We start from the raw sequence: 27,230 nt of genomic DNA, 5'->3' as shown, positions 1-27,230 counted from the left end.
GAATCCGAGATTTCACCCTCAGGCTACGGACGTATCCTCCTCATCAGACTTATGAGGGAGGGCAACCTGCGTAGCAGTAGGTGGAACAGAAACTTTACTATCTGAATGTCTAATTTTCCTCTTGTGTTTTCCCAGCATAGGAAAAGCAGATAATGCCACAGATACCGCAGAAGATACCAGTGTTGCAAAATCTGCAGGCAAATAAACTCCTCCAGGAGGCTGAGAGGAACTGCAGGGCACTGTATGCGACGCCATAGAGGCTTAGGACGTTTGGGGAGAAAGCTGTGGCATTGCCTGAACAGCATTATCCTGAGAGACATTGGGCTCAGAGGGCAAAAATGTATATTTAAAGTGAAGTGTTCTAGCTAAGCATGCAGCACAGAATTGCCTAGGCAAAACAATTTGTGCCTCTAGGCATAACAAGCATTTTTCAAAAGACACAGAGTCCTCCATGTTCATAAAACTAAATAAAAAATTCCCAAATTGAAGAAATTTTTTAAATACACTGTCATTTTAAGAATTTTTAATACCACAGTCACTTAATGTTATGCAAAATTTCTTTAAAATAACAAATCTATAAGGCCCCCTACACCTCAAACAGACTGAGGTGCCTTTCCATAACACTTATACACAATTTGGCTGCCAGAAGTCTCTAAAACGATAGTATAGTAGATCGATACTGAAGAGACTGAAATTCAATGACGCCGCTCCGCGAATATCAGACAGCAGAGAGAAGTCACATGACCTGCAGACAGAGGGAACTACACAGCAAGTAAAAGGTGCGCGTTTCCCCCTGCCTACAACAACGGAGCTAAATTTACACAAACGCACAAGCAGTCTGTCAATTAGCCTGTTCTAGCTAAGCAAGCAAAGAAAACCAACTGCCAAATTTTAAGTTTATACATAAATCCCTGTATAAAACATAAGCCCCACACAAATACTAATAAAGTTTTTCAATATAATTAGCCCAAAGAGGAAAAACGTCCCAATATTAACCCCTCATCTCAACATACATAATGTGCCTGCCCAAAGCCAGAGAGCATCCTGTATAAAGGATTTTAAAAATGTCCCCACCTAATGCATATGAAATATTCTTCTGAAGTGCAAGTCTCCAAGACCTAGAATACGGAAATCACTTACCTGCAGTCTAGCAGGAAGACAGCTCAAAAGGCATGAAAGGACACATACTCCTTACAGAGACCTGTAGAAAAACAAAAGAACAGAGTAACCAACTCTGGCATTCTGTGGCCAGCAATGTGTTAGGAAACAAAGCAAGGACTACCTCACAACTTCCTAACTGCTTAAAAGCCACCTCTACTCTACTGAAGAGATTGACGTGGACTCAGCAAAACCCAAATCGTTGCTTGCAAGGAAAAGTACCCAAAAAAGGAATTCATTTCTTCAGACACCAAACTTCACCTCCTCCATTGACAGAGGCAAAGAGAATAACTAAGGATTATGGGTAGGGGAGTGACACTTAACAGTTTTGCTGTGGTGCTCTTTGCCTCCTCCTGCTGGCCAGGAGTAATATTCCCACTAGTAATTGAATGACTTTGTGGACTCTCCATATCTTAGGAAAGAAAAAGCACTTACCTTAGATCCAGCTGCAGGACAGATGCTGCTACATAGGTGTGACAGGCACTTTGTTCCCTGTCATGGACCTGTAGCAAAAGAGAGAACAGAGTAACTAACTCTTGCTTTCTGGAAAGGGGTAGCAAAATGTTAAAAGTAAAGCAAAGACCACCTTGCCGCCTTTTAACTGCTAAAAGCCACCACTACTCTTACTAAAGAGACTAACATGGACAAAGCAAGACCCCAATCCTTGCTTGCAGGGAAGAGTACCCATAAAAGGATTAAGTATCTTCAGACACCAACTTCGCACAACCGCCATTGACAGAGGCAAAGAGAATGACTATGGGCAAGGGAAGTTACACTTAACAGCTTTGCTGGTGTGCTCTTTGCCTCTTCCTGCTAACCAGGAGTTGAACACTCCACTAGTAATTGGAATGCCTTTGTGGACTCTCCATGTCATAGGAAAGAAAAGGTGACTTTATACTTTTGTATCTCAGCATCCACTTTTAAAAAATAAAAAAAAAACATATTAATGCTTGTAATAGAAAATTAAATGTATCAGCATTTCAAACTTTATAAAGATTGGTACAGGTTAGGTTAATAGATGCCTGTTAGATGCCTGTTAGTTTAAGTACCCTTTTGCCATAAATACTTTAAAAACATTCAACTGATTTGTTTCAAATGTCAACGAGGATGCAAAAAAAACATAATTTATGCTTACCTGATAAATTTATTTCTCTTGTAGTGTATCCAGTCCACGGATCATCCATTACTTATGGGATATTAACTCCTCCCCAACAGGAAGTGCAAGAGGATTCACCCAGCAGAGCTGCTATATAGCTCCTCCCCTAACTGCCATTACCAGTCATTCGACCGAAAACATGCAGAGAAAGGAAAACCATAGGGTGCAGTGGTGACTGTAGTTTAATGGAAAAATTACCTGCCTTAAAGTGACAGGGCGGGCCGTGGACTGGATACACTACAAGAGAAATAAATTTATCAGGTAAGCATAAATTATGTTTTCTCTTGTTAAGTGTATCCAGTCCACGGATCATCCATTACTTATGGGATACCAATACCAAAGCTAAAGTACACGGATGACGGGAGGGACAGGCAGGCTCTTTATACGGAAGGAACCACTGCCTGAAGAACCTTTCTCCCAAAAACAGCCTCCGAAGAAGCAAAAGTGTCAAATTTGTAAAATTTGGAAAAAGTATGAAGAGAAGACCAAGTTGCAGCCTTGCAAATCTGTTCAACAGAAGCCTCATTCTTAAAGGCCCAAGTGGAAGCCACAGCTCTAGTAGAATGTGCTGTAATTCTTTCAGGAGGCTGCTGTCCAGCAGTCTCATAGGCTAACCGTATTATGCTACGAAGCCAAAAGGAGAGAGAGGTAGCCGAAGCTTTTTGACCTCTCCTCTGACCAGAATAAACGACAAACAGGGAAGACGTTTGTCGAAAATCCTTAGTTGCCTGTAGATAAAATTTCAGGGCACGGACTACATCTAGATTGTGTAGCAGACGTTCCTTTTTCGAAGAAGGATTAGGACACAAAGATGGAACCACAATCTCTTGATTGATATTCCTGTTAGTGACCACCTTAGGTAGGAACCCAGGTTTAGTACGCAGAACTACCTTGTCTGAATGAAAAATCAGATAAGGAGAATCACAATGTAAGGCAGATAACTCAGAGACTCTTCGAGCCGAGGAAATCGCCATTAAAAACAGAACTTTCCAAGATAACAACTTGATATCAATGGAATGAAGGGGTTCAAACGGAACCCCCTGTAAAACATTAAGAACTAAGTTCAAACTCCATGGTGGAGCAACAGTTTTAAACACAGGCTTGATCCTAGCTAAAGCCTGACAAAAAGCTTGAACGTCCGGAACTTCTGACAGACGTTTGTGTAAAAGAATGGACAGAGCTGAAATCTGTCCCTTTAAGGAACTAGCGGATAAACCCTTTTCTAAACCTTCTTGTAGAAAAGACAATATCCTCGGAATCCTAACCTTACTCCATGAGTAACTCTTGGATTCGCACCAATATAAGTATTTGCGCCATATCTTATGGTAAATCTTTCTGGTAACAGGCTTCCTAGCCTGTATTAAGGTATCAATAACTGACTTGATAAAATCAAGCGTTCAATTTCCAAGCAGTCAGCTTCAGAGAAATTAGATTTTGATGTTTGAAGGGACCCTGGATCAGAAGGTCCTGTTTCAGAGGTAGCGACCAAGGTGGACAGGATGACATGTCCACTAGATCTGCATACCAAGTCCTGCGTGGCCATGCAGGCGCTATTAGAATCACTGATGCTCTCTCCTGTTTGATTCTGGCAATCAATCGAGGAAGCATCGGGAAGGGTGGAAACACATAAGCCATCCCGAAGGTCCAAGGTGCTGTCAAAGCATCTATCAGAACCGCTCCCGGATCCCTGGATCTGGACCCGTAACGAGGAAGCTTGGCGTTCTGTCGAGACGCCATGAGATCTATCTCTGGTTTGCCCCAACGTCGAAGTATTTGGGCAAAGACCTCCGGATGAAGTTCCCACTCCCCCGGATGAAAAGTCTGACGACTTAAGAAATCCGCCTCCCAGTTCTCCACTCCCGGGATGTGGATTGCTGACAGGTGGCAAGAGTGAGACTCTGCCCAGCGAATTCTCTTTGATACTTCCATCATTGCTAGGGAGCTTCTTGTCCCTCCCTGATGGTTGATGTAAGCTACAGTCGTGATGTTGTCCGACTGAAACCTGATGAACCCCCGAGTTGTTAACTGGGGCCAAGCCAGAAGGGCATTGAGAAATGCTCTCAATTCCAGAATGTTTATTGGTAGGAGACTCTCCTCCTGATTCCATTGTCCCTGAGCCTTCAGAGAATTCCAGACAGCGCCCCAACCTAGTAGGCTGGCGTCTGTTGTTACAATTGTCCAGTCCGGCCTGCTGAATGGCATCCCCCTGGACAGATGTGGCCGAGAAAGCCACCATAGAAGAGAATTTCTGGTCTCTTGATCCAGATTCAGAGTAGGGGACAAGTCTGAGTAATCCCCATTCCACTGACTTAGCATGCACAATTGCAGCGGTCTGAGATGTAGGCGTGCAAAGGGCACTATGTCCATTGCTGCTACCATTAAGCCGATCACCTCCATGCATTGAGCTACTGACGGGTGTTGAATGGAATGAAGGACACGGCATGCATTTTGAAGCTTTGTTAACCTGTCTTCTGTCAGGTAAATCTTCATTTCTACAGAATCTATAAGAGTCCCCAAGAAGGGAACTCTTGTGAGTGGAAAGAGAGAACTCTTCTTTTCGTTCACCTTCCATCCATGCGACCTTAGAAATGCCAGTACTAACTCTGTATGAGACTTGGCAGTTTGAAAGCTTGAAGCTTGTATCAGAATGTCGTCTAGGTACAGAGCTACCGCAATTCCTCGCGGTCTTAGTACCGCCAGAAGAGCACCCAGAACCTTTGTGAAGATTCTCGGAGCCGTAGCCAATCCGAATGGAAGAGCTACAAACTGGTAATGCCTGTCTAGAAAGGCAAACCTTAGATACCGGTAATGATCTTTGTGAATCGGTATGTGAAGGTAAGCATCCTTTAAATCCACTGTGGTCATGTACTGACCCTTTTGGATCATGGGTAAAATTGTTCGAATAGTCTCCATTTTGAACGATGGAACTCTTAGGAATTTGTTTAGGATCTTTAAATCCAGGATTGGCCTGAAAGTTCCCTCTTTTTTGGGAACCACAAACAGATTTGAGTAAAACCCTTGTCCCTGTTCCGACCGTGGAACTGGATGGATTACTCCCATTAATAAAAGCTCTTGTACGCAGCGTAGAAACGCCTCTTTCTTTATTTGGTTTGTTGACAACCTTGACAGATGAAATCTCTCTCTTTCCCTGAGATATTATCTCTAGCGCCCAGGGATCCTGGACATCTCTTGCCCAAGCCTGGGCGAAGAGAGAAAGTCTGCCCCCCGCTAGATCCGTTCCCGGATCGGGGGCCCTCAATTCATGCTGTTTTAGGGGCACCAGCAGGTTTCCTGGCCTGCTTGCCCTTGTTCCAGGACTGGTTAGGTCTCCAGCCTTGTCTGTAGCGAGCAACAGATCCTTCTTGTTTTGGAGCAGAGGAAGTTGATGCTGCTCCTGCTTTGAAATTCCGAAAGGAACGAAAATTAGATTGTCTAGCCTTAGGTTTGGCTCTGTCTTGAGGCAGGGCATGGCCTTTACCTCCTGTAATGTCAGCGATAATTTCTTTCAATCCGGGCCCGAATAAGGTCTGCCCTTTGAAAGGTATATTAAGAAATTTAGACTTAGAAGTAACGTCAGCTGACCAGGATTTTAGCCACAGTGCTCTGCGCGCCTGAATGGTGAATCCGGAATTCTTAGCCGTAAGCTTAGTTAAATGTACTACGGCATCTGAAATTAATGAGTTAGCTAACTTAAGAGCTTTAAGCCTGTGTGTAATCTCATCTAATGGAGCTGATTCAAGTGTCCCTTCCAGAGACTCAAACCAAAATGCTGCTGCAGCCGTGACAGGCGCAATGCATGCAAGGGGTTGCAATATAAAACCTTGTTGAACAAACATTTTCTTAAGGTAACCCTCTAACTTTTTATCCATTGGATCTGAAAAGGCACAGCTATCCTCCACCGGGATAGTGGTACGCTTAGCTAAAGTAGAAACTGCTCCCTCCACCTTAGGGATCGTTTGCCATAAGTCCCGTGTGGTGGTGTCTATTGGAAACATCTTTCTAAATATCGGAGGGGGTGAGAACGGCACACCGGGTCTATCCCACTCCTTAGTAACAATTTCAGTAAGTCTCTTAGGTATAGGAAAAACGTCAGTACTCGACGTTACCGCAAAATATTTATCCAACCTACACATTTTTTCTGGTATTGCAACTGTGTTACAATCATTCAGAGCCGCTAACACCTCCCCTAGTAATACACAGAGGTTTTCCAGCTTAAATTTAAAATTTGAAATATCTGAATCCAATCTGTTTGGATCAGAACCGTCAGCCGCAGAATGAAGCTCTCCGTCCTCATGCTCTGCAAGTTGTGACGCAGTATCTGACATGGCCCTAACATTATCAGCGCACTCTGTTCTCACCCCAGAGTGATCACGCTTACCTCTTAGTTCTGGTAATTTAGCCAAAACTTCAGTCATAACAGTAGCCATATCCTGTAATGTGATTTGTAATGGCCGCCCAGATGTACTCGGCGCCACAATATCACGCACCCCCCGAGCGGGAGATGCAGGTACTGACACGTGAGGCGAGTTAGTCGGCATAACTCTCCCCTCGTTGTTTGGTGAAATGTGTTCAATGTGTACAGATTGACTTTTATTTAAAGTAGCATCAATACAGTTAGTACATAAATTTCTATTGGGCTCCACTTTGGCATTAGCACATATAGCACAGATGTCTTCCTCTGAATCAGACATGTTTAACACACTAGCAAATAAACTAGCAACTTGGAAATACTTTTCAAGTAATTTACTATAATATGAAAACGTACTGTGCCTATAAGAAGCACAGAAAGAGTTATGACAGTTGAAAGTTAATAAACTGAAAGGTTATAGCATCAAATCTTTGTAAAAAACACAATTTTAGCAAAGGCTTGTTCCCATTAGCGAAGGATAACTAACCCTGATAGCAGAAAAAAAAGTTACAGAAATAAACGTTTTTTATCACAGTCAACTACAATCTCACAGCTCTGCTGTGAATGATTACCTCCCTCAAAACAAGTTTTGAAGACCCCTGAGTTCTGTAGAGATGAACCGGATCATGCAGGAAATACAATGAGCTTCTGACTGAATTTTTTGACCTCCCCCTCACACACAACAGTGAGAGAGATCAGTAAACTGTCATAAATTAAATAAAACAACTGCCAAGTGGAAAAAATAATGCCCAAAACATTTTATTCACCCAGTACCTCAGAAAATGAAACGATTTTACATGCCAGCAAAAAACGTTTAACATAAATTAAGTGTTATTAAAGAGCCTGTTGCCAGTCCCTGCAAATTAGGCTAAAGTCTTATGCACACAGTATAATTCCAGTGAAGTGCCATTCCCCAGAATACTGAAGTGTAAAATATACATACATGACAGCCTGATACCAGATGCTGCTACTGCATTTAAGGCTGAGTTTACATTATATCGGTATGGCAGAATTTTCTCATCAATTCCATTGTCAGAAAATAATAAGCTGCTACATACCTCTTTGCAGATTAATCTGCCCGCTGTCCCCTGATCTGAAGTTTACCTCTCCTCAGATGGCCGAGAAACAGCAATATGATCTTAACTACGCCGGCTAAAATCATAGTAAAAACTCAGGTAGATTCTTCTTCAAATTCTACCAGAGAAGGAATAACACACTCCGGTGCTATTATAAAATAACAAACTTTTGATTGAAGGTATAAAACTAAATATAATCACCATAGTCCTCTCACACATCCTATCTAGTCGTTGGGTGCAAGAGAATGACTGGTAATGGCAGTTAGGCAAGGAGCTATATAGCAGCTCTGCTGGGTGAATCCTCTTGCACTTCCTGTTGGGGAGGAGTTAATATCCCATAAGTAATGGATGATCCGTGGACTGGATACACTTAACAAGAGAAAAACTGCTAAAGATCAAAGATGCAATCACCGTATAAACAGGGTGTGTGTTCCTGCATGAATGTATATCAAAGGAAATCCATTATACATCAGTTTCTATATCCTTAGATGATAACATTGACCACAAATGAACTAACCCCTTTAAAAGGTGGTTAGATGCAACAAGACCTCCTCCTCACTTGTATAAAAGGTGGAATCCCTTGGCAGGCCCTTTAGTCATTGTGATTTGACATGTACATGACAGACAGGGCCAGGGTGGGAGTCTAGAGGCTACTGTCCGATAAGCCAAGATATACAAACTGATATCTTATTTAATGTGTTACCTTGGCTAAAAATTGTTACTGTTGATTAAAAGCCAGCACAGCACCCTGAGAGGAATGCAAATCTGCAATAATATTTGGTAATAATTCAGGTACAGTACGAGCAACCACCATAACTTTGTGAAATATCCGAAATGGTTCCTCAATACATTGTGCTTGCAACTCAAACGCATCTTGTAGATAGAATAGCTTGACACAGTGTGAGTCTTGAGGGTCAAGTACAAGTGAGGTAGTAAATCATGTAGAGGCGTAAATTTCTAATTTTAAGAAGTATTTTAGTGAATGCCTAAAGTTCTTTCAGGCATTGATAGATCAAGGTATTTTTTACCTTTCCTACTTGAAATTGCTGATATTGGGGTTTAGGCATATTAGGGCTTAGACCTTGAATATTATACAGGAAAATAAGTTAAAAAAAAATATAAGTCTGTAGATATGGGAACATTTTTACTAACCCTCTATGAAGAGAGGCATCCCACATATCCTATAAAATGAAAAGGATGTTTAAGATTTCCTTGCTCCAAGCAATTGCTTTCTGCCATGCCACTAGCTCAAACTTCTTAGAACTGTGATGGAAAAAAAATGTTCCCTTACAGAGAACTCTTGAAGAAACAGGAATCATCCACAGAGGTTCCACTGCAACTGGGAAAAAATGAAAAGTGACTGGAAACCTGAGGAATCTGCTTATTGTTTCTTGAACGAATCAGAACCATTTGCTGGCATTGCTCAATACTCAACTTGCTGCAGAAAAATTGTTCTATGCAATTGCCATTCTGTTGAAGTACTTAATGTCTGATTAGAAAATCCACCTGTGTGTTCTAAAAGCAAACACCAACAAGGTGTACTGCCTTAAGGTTCATTAAATGCATTTGAATCCAAGAAACGATTAAGACGATCAACTCAATGCAAGTTAATACGCTGTGTTTTAACTAAGCTAAGACAAGTCATATTCCCTCAGAAAATGTTTAGGTGCCCCTTCCACAACGTGCTTAAGTGCTTTAGCGCAAATGTGACATTTTATATCTCCAATCTGTGTTTTTCCCACAGACTTTGAGCATACTGACCACAACAGTTTCCCACCTGGACTTTTCGATTTAATAAAAAACGTACTACGGTAAGGTGTATACAGCAGACTTACCTTTGGGTTCAGGAGGTGGCATTAATCCCAGACGTACTTTCTCCTGTAATTCCTTTTGTCCTTCTCTCCTAGTCTGTCGGCGCAGTTTTTTCTGTTCTTTTGTGGTTAGGTAAACACCAAGAGTTACAGGTGCATCTCTGTCAACTGGTTAAAAAAATGCAATGGCAGAAACTTTATTATTATTATTATATATTTTTTTTACATTACAGCTTATAATAATAATAATAATAATGCAGTAAAAGATTTTAGAATAACGTAAAAGCAGAATATTATGTATTTGTCCCATAAAAAACATAATTTATGCTTACCTGATAAATTCCTTTCTTCTGTAGTGTGATCAGTCCACGGATCATCATTACTTGTGGGATATTAACTGCTCCCCTACAGGAAGTGCAAGAGGATTCACCCAGCAGAGTTGCTATATAGCTCCTCCCCTCTACGTCACCTCCAGTCATTCGACCAAGGACCAACGAGAAAGGAGAAGCCAAGGGTGTAGTGGTGACTGGAGTATAATTTAAAAAATATTTACCTGCCTTAAAAAACAGGGCGGGCCGTGGACTGATCACACTACAGAAGAAAGGAATTTATCAGGTAAGCATAAATTATGTTTTCTTCTGTTAAGTGTGATCAGTCCACGGGTCATCATTACTTGTGGGATACCAATACCAAAGCAAAAGTACACGGATGACGGGAGGGATAGGCAGGCTCTTTATACAGAAGGAACCACTGCCTGAAGAACCTTTCTCCCAAAAATAGCCTCCGAGGAAGCAAAAGTGTCAAATTTGTAAAATTTGGAAAAAGTATGAAGCGAAGACCAAGTTGCAGCCTTGCAAATCTGTTCAACAGAGGCCTCATTCTTAAAGGCCCAAGTGGAAGCCACAGCTCTAGTGGAATGAGCTGTAATTCTTTCAGGAGGCTGCTGTCCAGCAGTCTCATAAGCTAAACGAATTATGCTACGAAGCCAAAAAGAGAGAGAGGTAGCAGAAGCTTTTTGACCTCTCCTCTGACCAGAGTAAACGACAAACAGGGAAGACGTTTGTCGAAAATCTTTAGTTGCCTGTAAATAAAATTTAAGGGCACGAACTACATCCAGATTGTGCAAAAGACGTTCCTTCCTCGAAGAAGGATTTGGGCACAAGGATGGAACAACAATCTCCTGATTGATATTCCTGTTAGTGACTACCTTAGGTAAGAACCCAGGTTTAGTACGCAGAACTACCTTATCCGAGTGAAAAATCACAATGTAAGGCTGATAACTCAGAGACTCTTCGAGCCGAGGAAATAGCCATTAAAAATAGAACTTTCCAAGATAACAACTTTATATCAATGGAATGAAGGGGTTCAAACGGAACACCCTGTAAAACGTTAAGAACAAGGTTTAAACTCCATGGTGGAGCCACAGCTTTAAACACAGGTTTAATCCTGGCCAAAGCCTGACAAAAAGCCTGAACGTCTGGAACTTCTGACAGACGCTTGTGTAACAGAATGGACAGAGCTGAGATCTGTCCCTTTAAGGAACTAGCGGATAACCCCTTTTCTAAACCTTCTTGTAGAAAAGACAATATCCTAGGAATCCTAACCTTACTCCAAGAGTAACCTTTGGATTCGCACCAATATAGGTATTTACGCCATATTTTATGGTAAATCTTTCTGGTAACAGGCTTCCTAGCCTGTATTAAGGTATCAATAACTGACTCAGAAAAACCACGCTTTGATAAGATCAAGCGTTCAATTTCCAAGCAGTCAGCTTCAGAGAAGTTAGATTTTGATGTTTGAAAGGACCCTGAATCAGAAGGTCCTGTCTCAGAGGTAACGACCAAGGTGGACAGAATGACATGTCCACCAGATCTGTATACCAAGTCCTGCGTGGCCATGCAGGCGCTATTAGAATCACTGATGCTTTCTCCTGTTTGATTCTGGCAATCAATCGAGGAAGCATCGGGAAAGGTGGAAACACATAAGCCATCCTGAAGGTCCATGGTGCTGTCAAGGCATCTATCAGGACCGCTCCCGGATCCCTGGATCTGGACCCGTAGCGCGGAAGCTTGCCGTTCTGTCGAGACGCCATGAGATCTATCTCTGGTTTGCCCCAACGTCGAAGTATTTGGGCAAAGACCTCTGGATGAAGTTCCCACTCCCCCGGATGAAAAGTCTGACGACTTAAGAAATCCGCCTCCCAGTTCTCCACTCCCGGGATGTGGATTGCAGACAGGTGGCAAGAGTGAGACTCTGCCCAGCGAATTATCTTCGATCCTTCCATCATTGCTAGGGAGCTTCTTGTCCCTCCCTGATGGTTGATATAAGCTACAGTCGTGATGTTGTCCGACTGGAACCTGATGAACCCCCGAGTTGTTAACTGGGGCCAAGCCAGAAGAGCATTGAGGACTGCTCTCAATTCCAGAATGTTTATTGGAAGAAGACTCTCCTCCTGATTCCATAGTCCCTGAGCCTTCAGAGAATTCCAGACAGCGCCCCAACCTAGTAGGCTGGCGTCTGTTGTTACAATTGACCAGTCTGGCCTGCTGAATGGCATTCCCCTGGACAGATGTGGCCGATAAAGCCACCATAGAAGAGAATTTCTGGTCTCTTGATTCAGATTTAGAGTGGAATGAAGGACACGGCATGCATTTTGAAGTTTTGTTAACCTGTCCTCATTTCTACAGAATCTATCAGAGTCCCCAGGAAGGGAACTCTTGTGAGTGGAAAGAGAGAACTTTTCTCTTCGTTCACTTTCCATCCATGCGACCTTAGAAATGCCAGTACTATCTCTGTATGAGATTTGGCAGTTTGAAAGCTTGAAGCTTGTATCAGTATGTCATCTAAGTACGGAGCTACTGAAATTCCTCGCGGTCTTAGTACCGCCAGAAGAGTGCCCAGAACCTTTGTGAAGATTCTTGGAGTCGTAGCCAGTCCGAATGGAAGAGCTACAAACTGGTAATGCCTGTCTAAAAAGGCAAACCTTAGATACCGGTAATGACTTTTGTGAATCGGTATGTGAAGGTAAGCATCCTTTAAATCCACTGTGGTCATGTACTGACCCTCTTGGATCATGGGCAAAATTGTTCGAATAGTTTCCATCTTGAACGATGGAACTCTTAGGAATTTGTTTAGGATCTTTAAATCCAAGATTGGCCTGAAGGTTCCCTCTTTTTTGGGAACTACAAACAGATTTGAGTAAAACCCTTGTCCTTGTTCCAACCGCGGAACTGGATGGATCACTCCCATTAATAAAAGATCTTGTACGCAGCGTAGAAACGCTTCCTTCTTTGTTAGGTTTGTTGACAACCTTGACAGATGAAATCTCCCTCTTGGGGGAGAGGATTTGAAGTCCAGAAGGTATCCCTGAGATATGATCTCTAGCGCCCAGGGATCCTGAACATCTCTTGCCCAAGCCTGGGCGAAGAGGGAAAGTCTGCCCCCCACTAGATCCGGTCCCGGATCGGGGGCCCTCAATTCATGCTGTCTTAGGGGCAGCAGCAGGTTTTCTGGCCTGTTTGCCCCTGTTCCAGGACTGGTTAGGTTTCCAGCCTTGTCTGTAGCGAGCAACAGCTCCTTCCTGTTTTGGTGCAGAGGAAGTTGATGCTGCTCCTGCTTTGAAATTACGAAAGGAACGAAAATTGGACTGTCTAGCCTTGGCTTTGGCCTTGTCCTGAGGCAGGGCATGACCTTTACCTCCTGTAATGTCAGCAATAATCTCTTTCAAGCCGGGCCCGAATAAGGTCTGCCCTTTGAAAGGAATATTAAGCAATTTAGATTTAGACGTAACATCAGCTGACCAGGATTTCAGCCACAGAGCTCTGCGTGCCTGAATGGCGAATCCTGAATTTTTAGCCGCAAGTTTAGTTAAATGTACTACGGCATCTGAAATAAATGAATTAGCTAACTTAAGGAATTTAAGTTTGTGTGTGATGTCATCTAGTGTGGATGATTGAAGTGTCTCTTCCAGAGACTCAAACCAAAATGCTGCTGCAGCCGTGACAGGCGCAATACATGCAAGAGGTTGCAATATAAACCCTTGTTGAACAAACATTTTCTTAAGGTAACCCTCTAATTTTTTATCCATTGGATCTGAAAAAGCACAGCTATCCTCCACTGGGATAGTGGTACGCTTAGCTAAAGTAGAAACTGCTCCCTCCACCTTAGGGACCATTTGCCATAAGTCCCGTGTGGCGGCGTCTATTGGAAACATTTTTCTGAATATAGGAGGGGGTGAGAAAGGCACACCGGGTCTATCCCACTCCTTAGTAACAATGTCAGTAAGTCTCTTAGGTATAGGAAAAACGTCAGTACTCGTCGGTACCGCAAAATATTTATCCAACCTACACATTTTTTCTGGGATTGCAACTGTGTTACAATCATTCAGAGCCGCTAATACCTCCCCTAGTAACACACGGAGGTTCTCAAGCTTAAATTTAAAATTTGAAATGTCTGAGTCCAGTTTATTTGGATCAGAACCGTCACCCACAGAATGAAGCTCTCCGTCTTCACGTTCTGCAAACTGTGACGCAGTATCAGACATGGCCCTTGCATTATCAGCGCACTCTGTTCTCATCCCAGAGTGATCACGTTTACCTCTTAGTTCTGGTAGTTTAGCCAAAACTTCAGTCATAACAGTAGCCATATCTTGTAATGTGATTTGTAATGGCCGCCCAGATGCACTCGGCGCTACAATATCACGCACCTCCTGAGCGGGAGATGCAGGTACTGACACGTGAGGCGAGTTAGTCGGCATAACTCTCCCCTCGTTGTTTGGTGAAATATGTTCAATTTGTACAGATTGACTGTTTTTTAAAGTAGCATCAATACATTTAGTACATAAATTTCTATTGGGCTCCACTTTGGCATTAACACATATAGCACAGAGATATTCCTCTGAATCAGACATGTTTAACACACTAGCAAATAAACAGCAACTTGGAAATACTTTTCAAAGTAATTTACAAATAATATGAAAATGAACTGTGCCTTTAAGAAGCACAGAAAAATATTATAACAGATAAAATAATTAAGTTATAGCATCAATCTTTGTCAGAATATACAGTTTTAGCAAAGGATTGTTCCCCTCAGCAAATGATAACTAACCCAGGCAGCAGAAAAAAATACACAAAAACGTTTTTTATATCACAGTCAATACAATCAGCACAGCTCTGCTGTAATGATTACTTCCCTCAAAAAAGGCTTTGGAGATCCCTGAACTCTGTAGAGATGAACCGGATCATGCAGGAAGAAAATGAACCTCTGACTGAGTTTTTCTGATGCTTAGAAAAAGCGCCAAAAATCGCCCCTCCCCCACACACATAACAGTGAGAGGGATCAGTGAACTGCTCTAATTTAAATCAAAACTATTGCCAAGTGGAAAAATAGTGCCCAAAACATTTTTTCACCCAGTACCTCAGAGAAAAAAACGTTTTTACATGCCAGCAAAAAAACGTTTTACCTCAATAATTAATTGTCATTTAAAACCTATTGCAAGTCCCTGCAAAATAGGTTAAGTCTATGTATACAGTTTAAAAGCCAGAGAAGTACCATTTCCCAGAAAACTGAAGTGTAAAATATACATACATGACAGCCTGATATCAGCTACATCTACTGCATTCAAGGCTGAGTTTACATTATAACGGTATGGCAGGATTTTCTCATCAATTCCATGTCAGAAAATAATAAACTGCTACATACCTCTTTGCAGATTAATCTGCCTGCTGTCCCCTGATCTGAAGTTTACCTCTCCTCAGATGGCCGAGAAACAGCAATATGATCTTAACTACTCCGGCTAAAATCATAGAAAAACTCAGGTAGATTCTTCTTCAAATTCTACCAGAGAAGGAATAACACACTCCGGTGCTATTATAAAATAACAAACTTTTGATTGAAGATATAAAAACTAAATATATCACCATAGTCCTCTCACACATCCTATCTAGTCGTTGGGTGCAAGAGAATGACTGGGGGTGACGTAGAGGGGAGGAGCTATATAGCAACTCTGCTGGGTGAATCCTCTTGCACTTCCTGTAGGGGAGCAGTTAATATCCCACAAGTAATGATGACCCGTGGACTGATCACACTTAACAGAAGAAAAAAGCACAAAACAATTTAGATGGTAATTTAACGCAGTGGACAATATGTCTCAATGTTTTTTTGTTTTGTTTTTTCAAGTGCCATAAAACATGTTGAGATCTGTGCGTATACTAAAAGGGCAGATTAAGTAAAAATAGTTTGCATTAAAAAAAATATATATATTAAAATTGCTAGCAAGTATTTTTAAAAAAATGTCAGTGTTTAGCATCAGAAACACAGGCATTGTATTTCAACTGAGTGCACAGCAGCTTATTTGCTTCTAGGCATGCTCCAGCAGATGAGTGTTAAAGTCTTGCATTCTACCAAATCAAAGGTGGATATAGATACAGCCATAGAAGGAATTGAGTGGGGGAGCTAGAGTTGTACAATTCAGAAACTTAAAAAGAAGGGGTTAATGGAGAGGCACTGCAGTATAAATTTGCAAGTAAAGTAATTAAAGTACATTTTATATTTTGTCTCTATCCCAACTTGTTTTATGTCCCTTTAAATAAACAGACCGATCCAATGCTGATCTGCAAATAATAAAAGTGGAACAAGCACTTAAAAAAAGCAAAAAATAAATAAATTAAAGGGACATAATACTCATATGCTAAATCACTTGAAATTGATGCAGTATAACTGTAAAAAGCTGACGGGAAAATATCACCTGAGCATCTCTATGTAAAAAAGGAAGATATTTTACCTCACAATCTCCTCAGCTCAGCAGAGTAAGTTCTGTATAAAAAGTTATACTCAGCTACTCCCAGCTGCAGGTAAAAAAAAATAAAAAATGAAGAAATGAACAGCAGCCAATCAGCATCAGCAGTGCTGAGGTCATGAACTCTTACTGTGATCTCATGAGATTTCACTTAACTCTCATGAGATTTCATAGTAAGCTTCCTTTACCCGATTGGTGAAATAATATGAGAGTTCACGAGGCTCATCCCCTAAGCTGTCCTAGGACAGACACACTAAAATGCTGCTTAGAAATCCTTTACAATGGGAGGTGCCTACTGAGGAACTTTTGAGGTAAAATATCTTTCTTTTTTACATAGAGATGTTCAGGAGATATTTTCTAGTCAGCTTTTTATAGCTATGCTGCATCACTTTCACGTGTAAACATTTGGGTATTATCGCCCTTTAAGCAAAATATATACTGCAAAATAGAGATTTTAACTACACATAAAGGGATACACCAGTTTTCATATAACTGCATGTAATAGACACTACTATAAAGAATAATATACACAGATACTGATATAAAAATCCAGTATAAAACCGTTTACAAATTTACTTAGAAGCTCCCAGTTTAGCTCTGTTAAAAAGGAAGCTAGAACACCCACTTTAAGTGGGAAATAACAGCCCCCCCCACACACACACACATATGAAAATACTCTTTACATAAACAGGAGCAAGCTGGAGTAGGTATACCTCGGTATTATCTTAAAACTTTGGGGCTTGGTTAGGAGTCTGAAAATCAGAGCAATGTTAATAAAAAATAAGCAAAACTGGGGGACGGAGCTAGCCACAGAGCCGAGTAGCAGCATACCCACAGAGCTCTCCCTTGAAAAGTTTAATAATTTGCTATTAGGGCTTAAAAACCCACAAATTCTACCCTAATTTGCTGCAAAAGAGAGTACTTAGCTCAGAGATCAAAATGATACCAAGATTATACCCCTCTATTTGGGAAAATCTGAAGGATTGAGAGCACTAAATATACGCCGGACTTCCAGAGATTGCAACTCAGAAGCTACGTTTCTACACAGCCTGCCTGAAGTACACGACTCCGGAGGGTCGGGGCTCCGCTCCGGAGTGGTTGCTGGGACTGACATACCTCCCTCCTGCACCCGGTGATCCACAGAAGTTTGTTCCGATATTTATCCCACCAGACCGCAACCACAGCAACTTAAGACTCTGAGAGACTAATCTGGAGCAGCAGCCCATCTGACCCATCAGTAGAGACGCCGGTGGAAACTTGTGTGAGGACAGGAGCCTGCCCTGAGTGCTTGTCCGCTAGTTGATATTTGCCCTGACAAACCCGAGGTGAACCGGCTTTAGTCTTGGCGCGAATGGCCGCCATATTGGGCCTAGCACTCTGTAACCCTCGTGACAGCTTGGTTGCCTATATCGGATTACAGGACCCAGAGTCCCAACAGTGGAGGCAGTTTGCAAAAGGAACCTGGGTGAGTCAAAGCACCGACACATTGTGTAACTCTAAACACCGATAGAATAGCAGCAGGGCCGCACCTTGGGCGCCCATTCTCATTGCATTTGAGGGGACTTTTAAAAAGCGTGCATAACACATACGCAGTTCAGGCAGGCTCAGCAGCTGATCCGCGAGATCACAATTGTATGGTGAGGTATTAAAGACAGAAGTGTTAACAACTAAGCTGCACATATTGCCCTGCATGTTTATTAATGAACAGTGAGAAAGTTCTGAAGGGTGATATACAGCTCATCCGCTGCATAGTCTGAATCAGCAGCTTACTTAGCTACGGCCTCAGCTGGAAACTTCAGTAACTGGTACCCTAGTACCCCACTATACACTTGCAGAGACCTCCTCTACAGAATCACAGAGTGAGGGCCTGTCCAGGTTCTGCAGAGTATCTCACCCAGCTTAGCACACAGGAAAAACCAAGGTGAGGCCTACTCCAGTCACAGGGAATCGGAAGATAGCACAGTGGGGCCGTAACCCCCCTATCTGACAAGCAAAGAAGCTAGGTCTCTCTCCCCCCTTTCCTGCCGGCCCTTATTGCCTGCGGGTCATACCCCAGATACCTTTTTCCAGCATTGTCCTGAGGGGACACCTCCCCAGGAGAGAGACCTACAGCCAAGAGACCCACACAAGCTTAAGAGGAGTTATAGATTGACCTCCTTAAGGTAGCATAAAACACTTGGACTCTCTTATCACCTAAGGTGCATCCTACTCCCTTGTTTACCCTTTCTTATCTGAACTTTCCAGTGTTCGCCAATATGTAAACAACTACAGTAGGGTTAGTGCTCCCGCCGGTCCATGAAGACCTAGCAGCATACCAAGAGCAAGCAGGTTCCCATCGATATAGAGCAGCATCACCTGTAACTATAGCTACTGGCCCTATCTCAAAATGTCTCAATCCCACAAAAAGAAGCAAAAACCCCATAATAATTTGAAAAGAACGGTGGTAGACCACTTCCAACATTCTGCCAGGATGGCCCGTACGAGGTCTGAAGATGAGGGCTCTGGCACGGGGAGTCTCTCAGACAACCAACCCGGCAAAACTTTAACACAACGGATTTCTTGCCTACCAACAACTGACAGCACCTCTAATGAACTGATGGACTCTATTAAGTCACTATTGGAGTCTCACCATGACTCTCTGACGAAGAAATTTGAAAAATCACACGCTGACTTAAAGAGACATTGGTATCATTGGAGAGCGCACAGACGCGCTGGAGCGTAGGCAAGAAGATCTTGCCATAGATCACTCAAACCTCCTCACTTACTCACAAAGCTTAGCGGGCCAGATCTCGGACCTAGAACTAATACTAGCGGATCTGGAGGACCACTCACGACGCAACAACATACGGATCAAGGGGATCCCAGAGACTGTCTTACCTCAGGAGCTAGAAAAATACCTGCAGGATCGGTTTAAGGCTATACTCTGATCTGAATAGTCTAGTGAGACTCTCATTGATAGAGCACTTAGACCGAGATCAGCAGATGAGGGGAAACCTCGAGATGTCATAGCCAAACTTCACTACTATACGTTTAGAGAAAAGGTCCTTTGAGCTTTAGCTAAAGAAAAGTCCCTGCCGGACAAATATGCAGAATTACAGATCTATCCAGACCTCTCGCCACACACGCTTCAATTACGCAGACACTACCAACCGTATACAAAGCTCTTAAGAGAAAAAGGCTTTAAATACAGATGGGGATTCCCAGTAAGATTGTTTATTACCAAAGACGGTCAGCAGTACATAGTCACTTCACCACAACAAGCTCGGGAGTTATTACAGAAATGGGATCTCCTGCCAGCAGATCAAGAAGATAGAACCTCTGAAGCTAATAGAGGAAGAGGCCTTAGGGCCTCAGCACCTACATGGAAACCACTCCCGCAAAGACCTGCTCCAACATCCAAAAGATCTCTAGATTCCAGAGAAGTGTCCTTATCTGAGGATACGTAGGGAACCTGCTTACAGATCACAGAATACAACTTGACTGAACTTCTCAACAAAATTCAGAGTCACTTGTGGGGGAACCCCACAAATTTTTACGGAGAGGATCTAAGACCACAGATGAAGATGGGTGAGACTTACAGAATTTATGTAGACTTTATCTGAATGACTCTATACCACTGCGCCCAGCAGTTCAGTAGTTCATTGTAATATATGCTACCTTATTAACATAATACCTGATTGCCTATTTAGTAGCATAGAACAAACTCTATAACATTGTTCAATACTGTGTTTTATGTTAAGATATGTTCTAGTATTGATATGTCCAAGATGAAGGAAACAACCTAAAGGAATGCTTCTCCCGAAGTATATTTTCCCTTCTCTGCTTTCCTCTCCCCTTAAGATATCAGAATAAATGTTTTGCCTATTGACTAGCAGTTGACCTGACCATTTGACAAGAGCTCCCCAAGTACCTTTTCACTGCCCCAACCAACGGACCACCTTTTAACCTAACGCTTACACATCATCATAGCCCAGTCAAATTCATAACTGTGTTAACCTACTAACGACTATTTAGGCGAAGCATGACTCTAATTACCTGGACGGAATACCTACAGTAACTCAGGTCTAGTGGTAGATACCACTATCTTTACAATTGACTATCCAAGACTGTTACTCAGTAAGGCCATAACTACTTACCCACACCCGATTTCATTTCCTTACAATAGAGCAATATATTCACTGACAGCTCACAATCCCTCCTTGGTTTAACAGTTGACAGTTCAGTCTGGTTTGTTATGAAAGATAATGTTTATTTTGTTTAGTATGCTACTTTAATGTTTTCTATTATAAAATTTGTTAATGGTTTTTATGGCTGGCGGGGGGCATGACCTCTCTCTGCTTACCTCCGCTCCACAAAATTAGTTGTGCCTCCCTGGTAGATTCTACAGTGGAGACACTCATTGTGAAAGTGATTGTTCGACACTTTTTAGTAGAATAACCTCTAGGGTTATTGAACTTTTACCTGAGACAAGCACCATAGACCTAGGAGAAATCTGTACCTTCGTACTGGGAAGTATTCCCCATTAGTCAATCCTACTCCCACTTATCTTTGTCCCTATCCGGTCCTTTCAAAATTACCACAATGGCACCCATCCGTGTGCCCACTTTAAATGCACAAGGCCTAAATTCCCCCACAAAGAGAAAACTTTTACTTAACTACCTCCGTGTACAAAAGGTTCATATACTGTTTCTCCAGGAGACACATTGGTCAGGAGAGGTACACACCATCAAGAGATCCCAACAATACCCAACCTGCGAGATGGCGTCTAATACAGAAGGAAAGTCATGAGGAGTTGCAATTCTGATAGGTAAAGACTTGACATGCCAACCAGAATATATAGAGAGAGACCCTGAGGGTAGATTCTTGATATTAGTTTGTAAACTCAATGAAACACTGTACACATTAGTTTCTATATACACGCCAAACACAAAGCAAATTCCATTTGTTAGAAAACTTTTAACCAGAGTAGAACTACTTAAGCGAGGACATTTAATCATAGGGGGAGACTTTAACATGGTGTGGGACCCTCAAAAGGATAAACAATCTTCCCTCACCGTACATGCAGACAGAAATGTTTCATCAACCTCCAATGCATTCCGCAATGCTTATGTATCAATTCAACCTGTATGATGCCTGGCGATGTCTGGCACCCACTGAAAAAGACTTCACACATTTTTCCAAAGCCCACAATTCTTACTCAAGAATTGACTATATATTATGTGACGCTTGGTCTCTAGACAAGTGGGAGAACCCGACCATCCAACCATGCACATGGTCAGACCACGACATGGTATACATAGATTTTGTTGAACTACAGTCCCTAACCTCCAGACCCCCCTGGAGGCTCCCTAAAAAGTTTCTGGATGAGGGGGAACTCCCAACACGTACCAAGACAATAACTGACTTTTTAACACACAATGACACAGGTAACATAGGCCTAGATATGATATGGGCAGCACTTAAGGCCTACCTTAGAGGACATTTCCTTAAAAAATCAGCCCACCTTCGTAGAGCGGGGGATCACTCACTTGCTAAGATGTATGGAGATCTCCGAACATTGGAGACCGCTAACAAATCACACCCGGAATCTCAAATAGCCCAACAAATAGGACTTATCAGAGAGGAAATTGCTAGAAGGGAAACTTTAAAAGTACAAGATAGCTTACATAGACTCAAACAACTATACTATTACAAAGGCAACAGGGCAGACAGATTGCTATCAAACAAGCTTAGGAAATGCACACAGCAGAGTAGAATAGCTTCCATCAACACCCAAAATGGTCCAGTACACTCACCCAAAGAAATAGGGGAAGCTTTCGCAGCATACTAACTCCGAGAAGACAGACAGAGCTAGTCCGGAAGACATTAGCAAATTCCTAGAGAGTCTAAATTTGCTTACATTATCGGAGGAAGCTCAAGCTTCATTAGCTAGACAATTCACAATAGAGGAAGTTAAGGCGGCTATAGCTAGTCTATCTCTCCACAAGGCTCCGGGCCCTGACGGGTACACAGACACCTTCTACCAGGTCCTCAGCCCAGTGTTGTCCCCAATCTTGATCCGGTTTTTTGAGTGTGTGGCCCAGCGAGGCAGATTCCTGCCGGAATTCCTAGAGGCCAATATTATTACAATACACAAAGAGGGCAAAGACCCTACGCTATGCTCAAGCTACAGACCCATTTCCCTCATCAACGTGGACGCCAAAATTTACGCTAAAATCCTGGCCAACAGGTTAAACGAACATCTACAGGCACTGGTCCACCTGGACCAGGTGGGATTCGTACTCAACAGACAAGGCTCAGATAATACACGCCGTCTCTTAAACATTTATGCAGAGGTAGCTGATCTGGGCCTCTCCATGCTCACCCTGTTGCTCGATGCCGAGAAGGAGTTTGACAGGGTGAGGTGGGAATATCTATTCCAAACCCTCATAGCATTTGGTATACCTGACACATATGTTAAGGCTGCCATGGCATTATACTCTACTCCCACCGCTGTAGTACGGGGCCTGGGGTTCTGCTCTCCATCAGTAAAGATAGAAAATGGGACTAGACAGGGGTGCCCCCTGTCACCCCTTCTATTTGTCTTGGCAATTGAGCCACTTGGGACAGCCATTAGGAGGTGCTCGGCGATTCAGGGACTTCAGCTTCATGACACCGTTCAGAAGCTGGACCTGTTTGCGGATGACCTAACAGTCTTTCTCTCTGAACCCCTAGATTATCTTCCTCCATTGTTTAGTCTACTGGAGAGATTTGGTGAACTTTCATATTACAAAATCAATGTTAACAAAACAGAGGCGTACTCGGTAAACGTTTCTGCTTATGACAAACGTGAGATTCAGCTTCTCTATACTTTTAAATGGTCCACCAAGGGTATACGACATCTGGAGGTATTTTTATCCTACTCCAAAACCCTGACTATCAAAGAAAATTACGAGAACCTTCTGAAAGAGATTACCTTGGATCTTAACTCCAGGAGATTCAGTGAGATCTCATGGCTGGACAGAGTTGCAGCCCTCAACTCCCCAAGCTCACATACTTATTCCGCTGCATACCTATTCCAATCCCTTTGTCCCTGATCCGAAAGTTCCAGACCCTTTTTAATACCTATACTTGGCACAATAAGAGGCCTCGAGTCGCGGCCCACATTCTCCAAGCCCCCATTGAAAGAGGCGGTATAGGCCTTCCTAATGTAAGGAAATACAATGAAGCTGCGATGATCACTCATGCCTCGGCATGGGGTGGTAGCCTTCCAGCAAACAGATGGAGAGAACTAGAACAGGCCTCATTGCCAGCACATGTAAACTTAGAGGACCTCCTCTAGCTCCCTCCACATTGGCAGTCAAAAATTTGGGTTTCCAATAATATAGTGAAAGGTTGCCAAGAGAGTTGGCTGAAATTGAAGAATAACAGGCTCATAGCCCCCCACCCCTCTCCCGTTCACTCCATGCGAGGGCTCCTTGTGGGGCTACCTGACGGCCACACTAACAACTCGTGGCCTTCCACAGAAATTGTTTTCATAGAAATCTTGTAACAAACCTGACGACTGAAGACTCATCTCTCCATGTTGAATTCAAGGTTCCACTTTGATCTATTGCGATTTAGATCCCTAATGAAATCTTGGGGGTTCTTAAAGGACCAACTCCGTGATCTATCCCCGTGGGAAGTACGTTGGAAAGCAAATCTCCAACTATACAAACCCCTCTCAGTACATTATAAATGCTTAATGGAGGAGGACAGCTCCTCTAAAACAATCCACATGGAGGCTTGGGAGAGAGACCTGCAGCAAAAACACCCACTAGAAGCATGGGAAAAAGCTATAAGCCACACCAAAAAAGCTACTCATTGTGTCACTCTATATGAGTTACACTTTAAAATCCTCACGAGATGGCACCTCGTTCCTACAAAACTGCAGAAACTCTATCCCTACCACTCCCCTATGTGCTGGAGGAACTGCGGAGAATGAGGTACTCCACTTCACATCTGGTGGACCTGCCCAGTGTTGAATGGCTTGTGGAGCAGAGTGTCAGCATTGTGCAGAGACCTAGACCTGGTAGAGACACTTTCCCCTGCGCTGGCGATATTACACCTAGGAATAGACTCTATCCCAAGACCCAAGCGAAATCTCTTAACATGCATCCTTACATCCACCAAACTACTTGTGGCAAGAAACTGGAAAAAACAACAACCTCCTCGATGGCAGGGAGTGATAGATTGCGTGAACCATATTAAAAATATGGAAAATGATGTATCCAGAGAACGTAATCAATTGACGGACTTCTCTATGACATGGGAACCATGGGATACCTATTGGTCTCGCAAGCCCGCATAACCAGACTGACCCTTTAAAGAGACAGGGGTAACCTTGATGACCGACTTCCCCTTTTCCCACCACCCCCATTACCATAGAATACAATCCTAAATTCACCCCCAGGAGGCATTCTGGAACCCCCTTTACTGAAATCAACCAGGTACAGAGTGTGAGAGATCCCTCAGAGATACACGGGCTGTCTCGCCCCAACCGTCTCGCTAGGAGAGACATTTGACCCTTTATCAGCAGTGACCCCGTGGGGTCTGTGGTGCTTGACTATACAGATAACCTAGTAGGCTAGACTAATATACCAACTTTCCTCTTGGGTGACTAACCTGCTTACCCAGCAAGGTGTAGTCACAAACTGTACTTATTGTATTTGACATGCTAACGCACTGCTCCTTGGGTGTTGAATAATAAAAATTGATATATTACATTTACAACATTGTATAACACTCAAGTAGTAATATTACACATTCTATTATCATATAGGTTCCAACCTTCTCCTCTCAGTACATAATATACCAACTTAATGGCCGTCTCATTTATACTGTTATTATGACACTTCAAATGCATTTATGAAGTCCGACTAATACTTGAATGATGGCCTCTGTAAAAACGAGGTTTCTGCTATGACACAAAATTTATGTTTTAATGTTGTATTATCACAATGTTATGTTCCTAACTTACAATGCATAAGATGTATGTTGTTCGAAATACCTCAATAAAAAAAAGCGAAACTTTACTTAAAAAAAACACACCTGTAACGGCTATATAAATGGATCATCTACAAAACATTTATGCAAAGAAAAATCAAGTGTATAATGTCCCTTTAAACAGTTTACATTACAATCTCATGTCCCTTTAAAAGAATGAATAAAAGTCAGTTTGTCCTCCAGCACTGAAGACTCTTACTTAGAGACTTCGTAGGCCTACATGCTTTCTATTAGTTCCTCTATATAACCAATTTATGATACATTGTTTAATAAAACATTTTGCCTTCTTTATAAAAAAGAAAACATTTTTTCTTTATAAGAGGTCTAATTACAACAGATGGAAGCTTTAATCATCCATACGGTTTCATCTATATTATTGGTTTGAAATAAAGTATTCTGGAAAGCAGTATCTAGTGTCAACCCAGGACAAAAACAATCTAAGCTGACCAGGTCAGGTAGAAGTTTAAAGTGATTGTAAATCCTAGCGTTTGTGAAACGCTAAAATTTACAATTGGAACAAATAAAGGGTACTTTCATTAATGAAGTATAAAAACTTCATGCTGAAAGCTCCTTTATATGTTTGAAGCTATTGCTGCACAGGCAGCCCACTGCAGAACGCTATTTACTGTGAGGTGACGTTTCCACCTCTTAGCAAATAGCCGTGCGTTCCAGCTAGCGCAAAGCTGGATAACTCACACGGCTATTGGCTAAGAAGTGGAAAAGTCACCTCTCAGCAAAAAAAACTTTATGCCGTGGGCTGCTTGATTAGATCAGTGTGGCGAATGCTTCCAACAAATAAAGGAGCTTTCAGCATGATGTATTTTATACTTCATGACTAAAAGTCCCCTTTATTTGTTCCAAATGTAAATCCTAGCATTTCACAAACGCTAGGATTTACAATTACTTTAATATTAGCTTTTATATTATAAAACAAGTCAATGTCAATGTTTTGCAAAAATATGAAAAATAACCGGACAAGAGATCCTTAAAAAAGTGAGAGAGTATTACTAATGTGATGTGGAGATATAGGGCCAGATTACAAGCAGAGAGCTAATTAACACTCCCACTTAAAGTGAAGGTAAATTTTGATGAATGAAAGCCCGTTTTTTAAAAATACTATTAAAAACAGGGGCACTTTCATTCCTCAAAGTTTAGAAAGCAGCCGTTTTGATTAAAAACTTACCTCTCTTCTTTGCACAGCCAGAGCAGCTTCCTCCACCCGGAGATCCTCTCTTCACATGTCATCAATGACTAATCCAGCTTCCTCCAATCATGGCTTTCCCCCCAGGGTAGTCATTGCCTGAGGCCATGCCGTGATTGGAGGAAGCTGGATTAGTCATTGATGACGTGTGAAGAGAGGCTCTCCGGGTGAGGGAAGCTGCTCTGGCTGTGAAAAAAACAAAGTTAAGTTTTTAATCAAAACGGCTGCCTTCTAAACTTTGATGAATGAAAGTGCCCCTGTTTTTAATAGTATTTTAAAAAGCGGGCTTTCAATCATCAAAGTTTATTTTCACGTTAAGCGTTAATTGCGCTAGAAGTAAACGTGTCGGGTTGCACTCATATGAGTTGAAAGTAAACAGTTTTCTCACGCAAGATAACCGCACAAGGGCAAAAAGCCGAAGTTAGAATATTGCATGCACGTTCAAGTATTCCCCCATAGAAGTCAATGGAGAGAAAAAAAAGAGGAAAATACACCCCTCTCTCACGCAAACCCGATCGCATATTCTCATGTGTGGTAACCCGATATGAAAATATGAATATTTCACATTCCAATGTGCTTCACATAACAGAATATGTTCTA

At 42.2% G+C, this 27,230-nt stretch overlaps 1 protein-coding gene across 1 annotated transcript in view; it reads right to left on the bottom strand.

Annotated features, from left to right (window-relative positions):
- Positions 1 to 27,230, bottom strand: part of PRPF3 (pre-mRNA processing factor 3) — a 241,213-nt gene that overhangs the window by 169,421 nt on the left and 44,562 nt on the right. Inside the window, exon 10 of the mRNA XM_053705438.1 lies at positions 9,634 to 9,777. Within this exon, the coding sequence (XP_053561413.1) occupies positions 9,634 to 9,777 (144 nt within the window). The remainder of the gene's footprint in view (positions 1 to 9,633; positions 9,778 to 27,230) is intronic.

This window comes from Bombina bombina, chromosome 1, assembly GCF_027579735.1.
Source record: "Bombina bombina isolate aBomBom1 chromosome 1, aBomBom1.pri, whole genome shotgun sequence".
Classification (NCBI taxonomy): Eukaryota; Metazoa; Chordata; class Amphibia; order Anura; family Bombinatoridae; genus Bombina; species Bombina bombina.
This window is presented reverse-complemented; position numbering and strand designations above follow the sequence as displayed.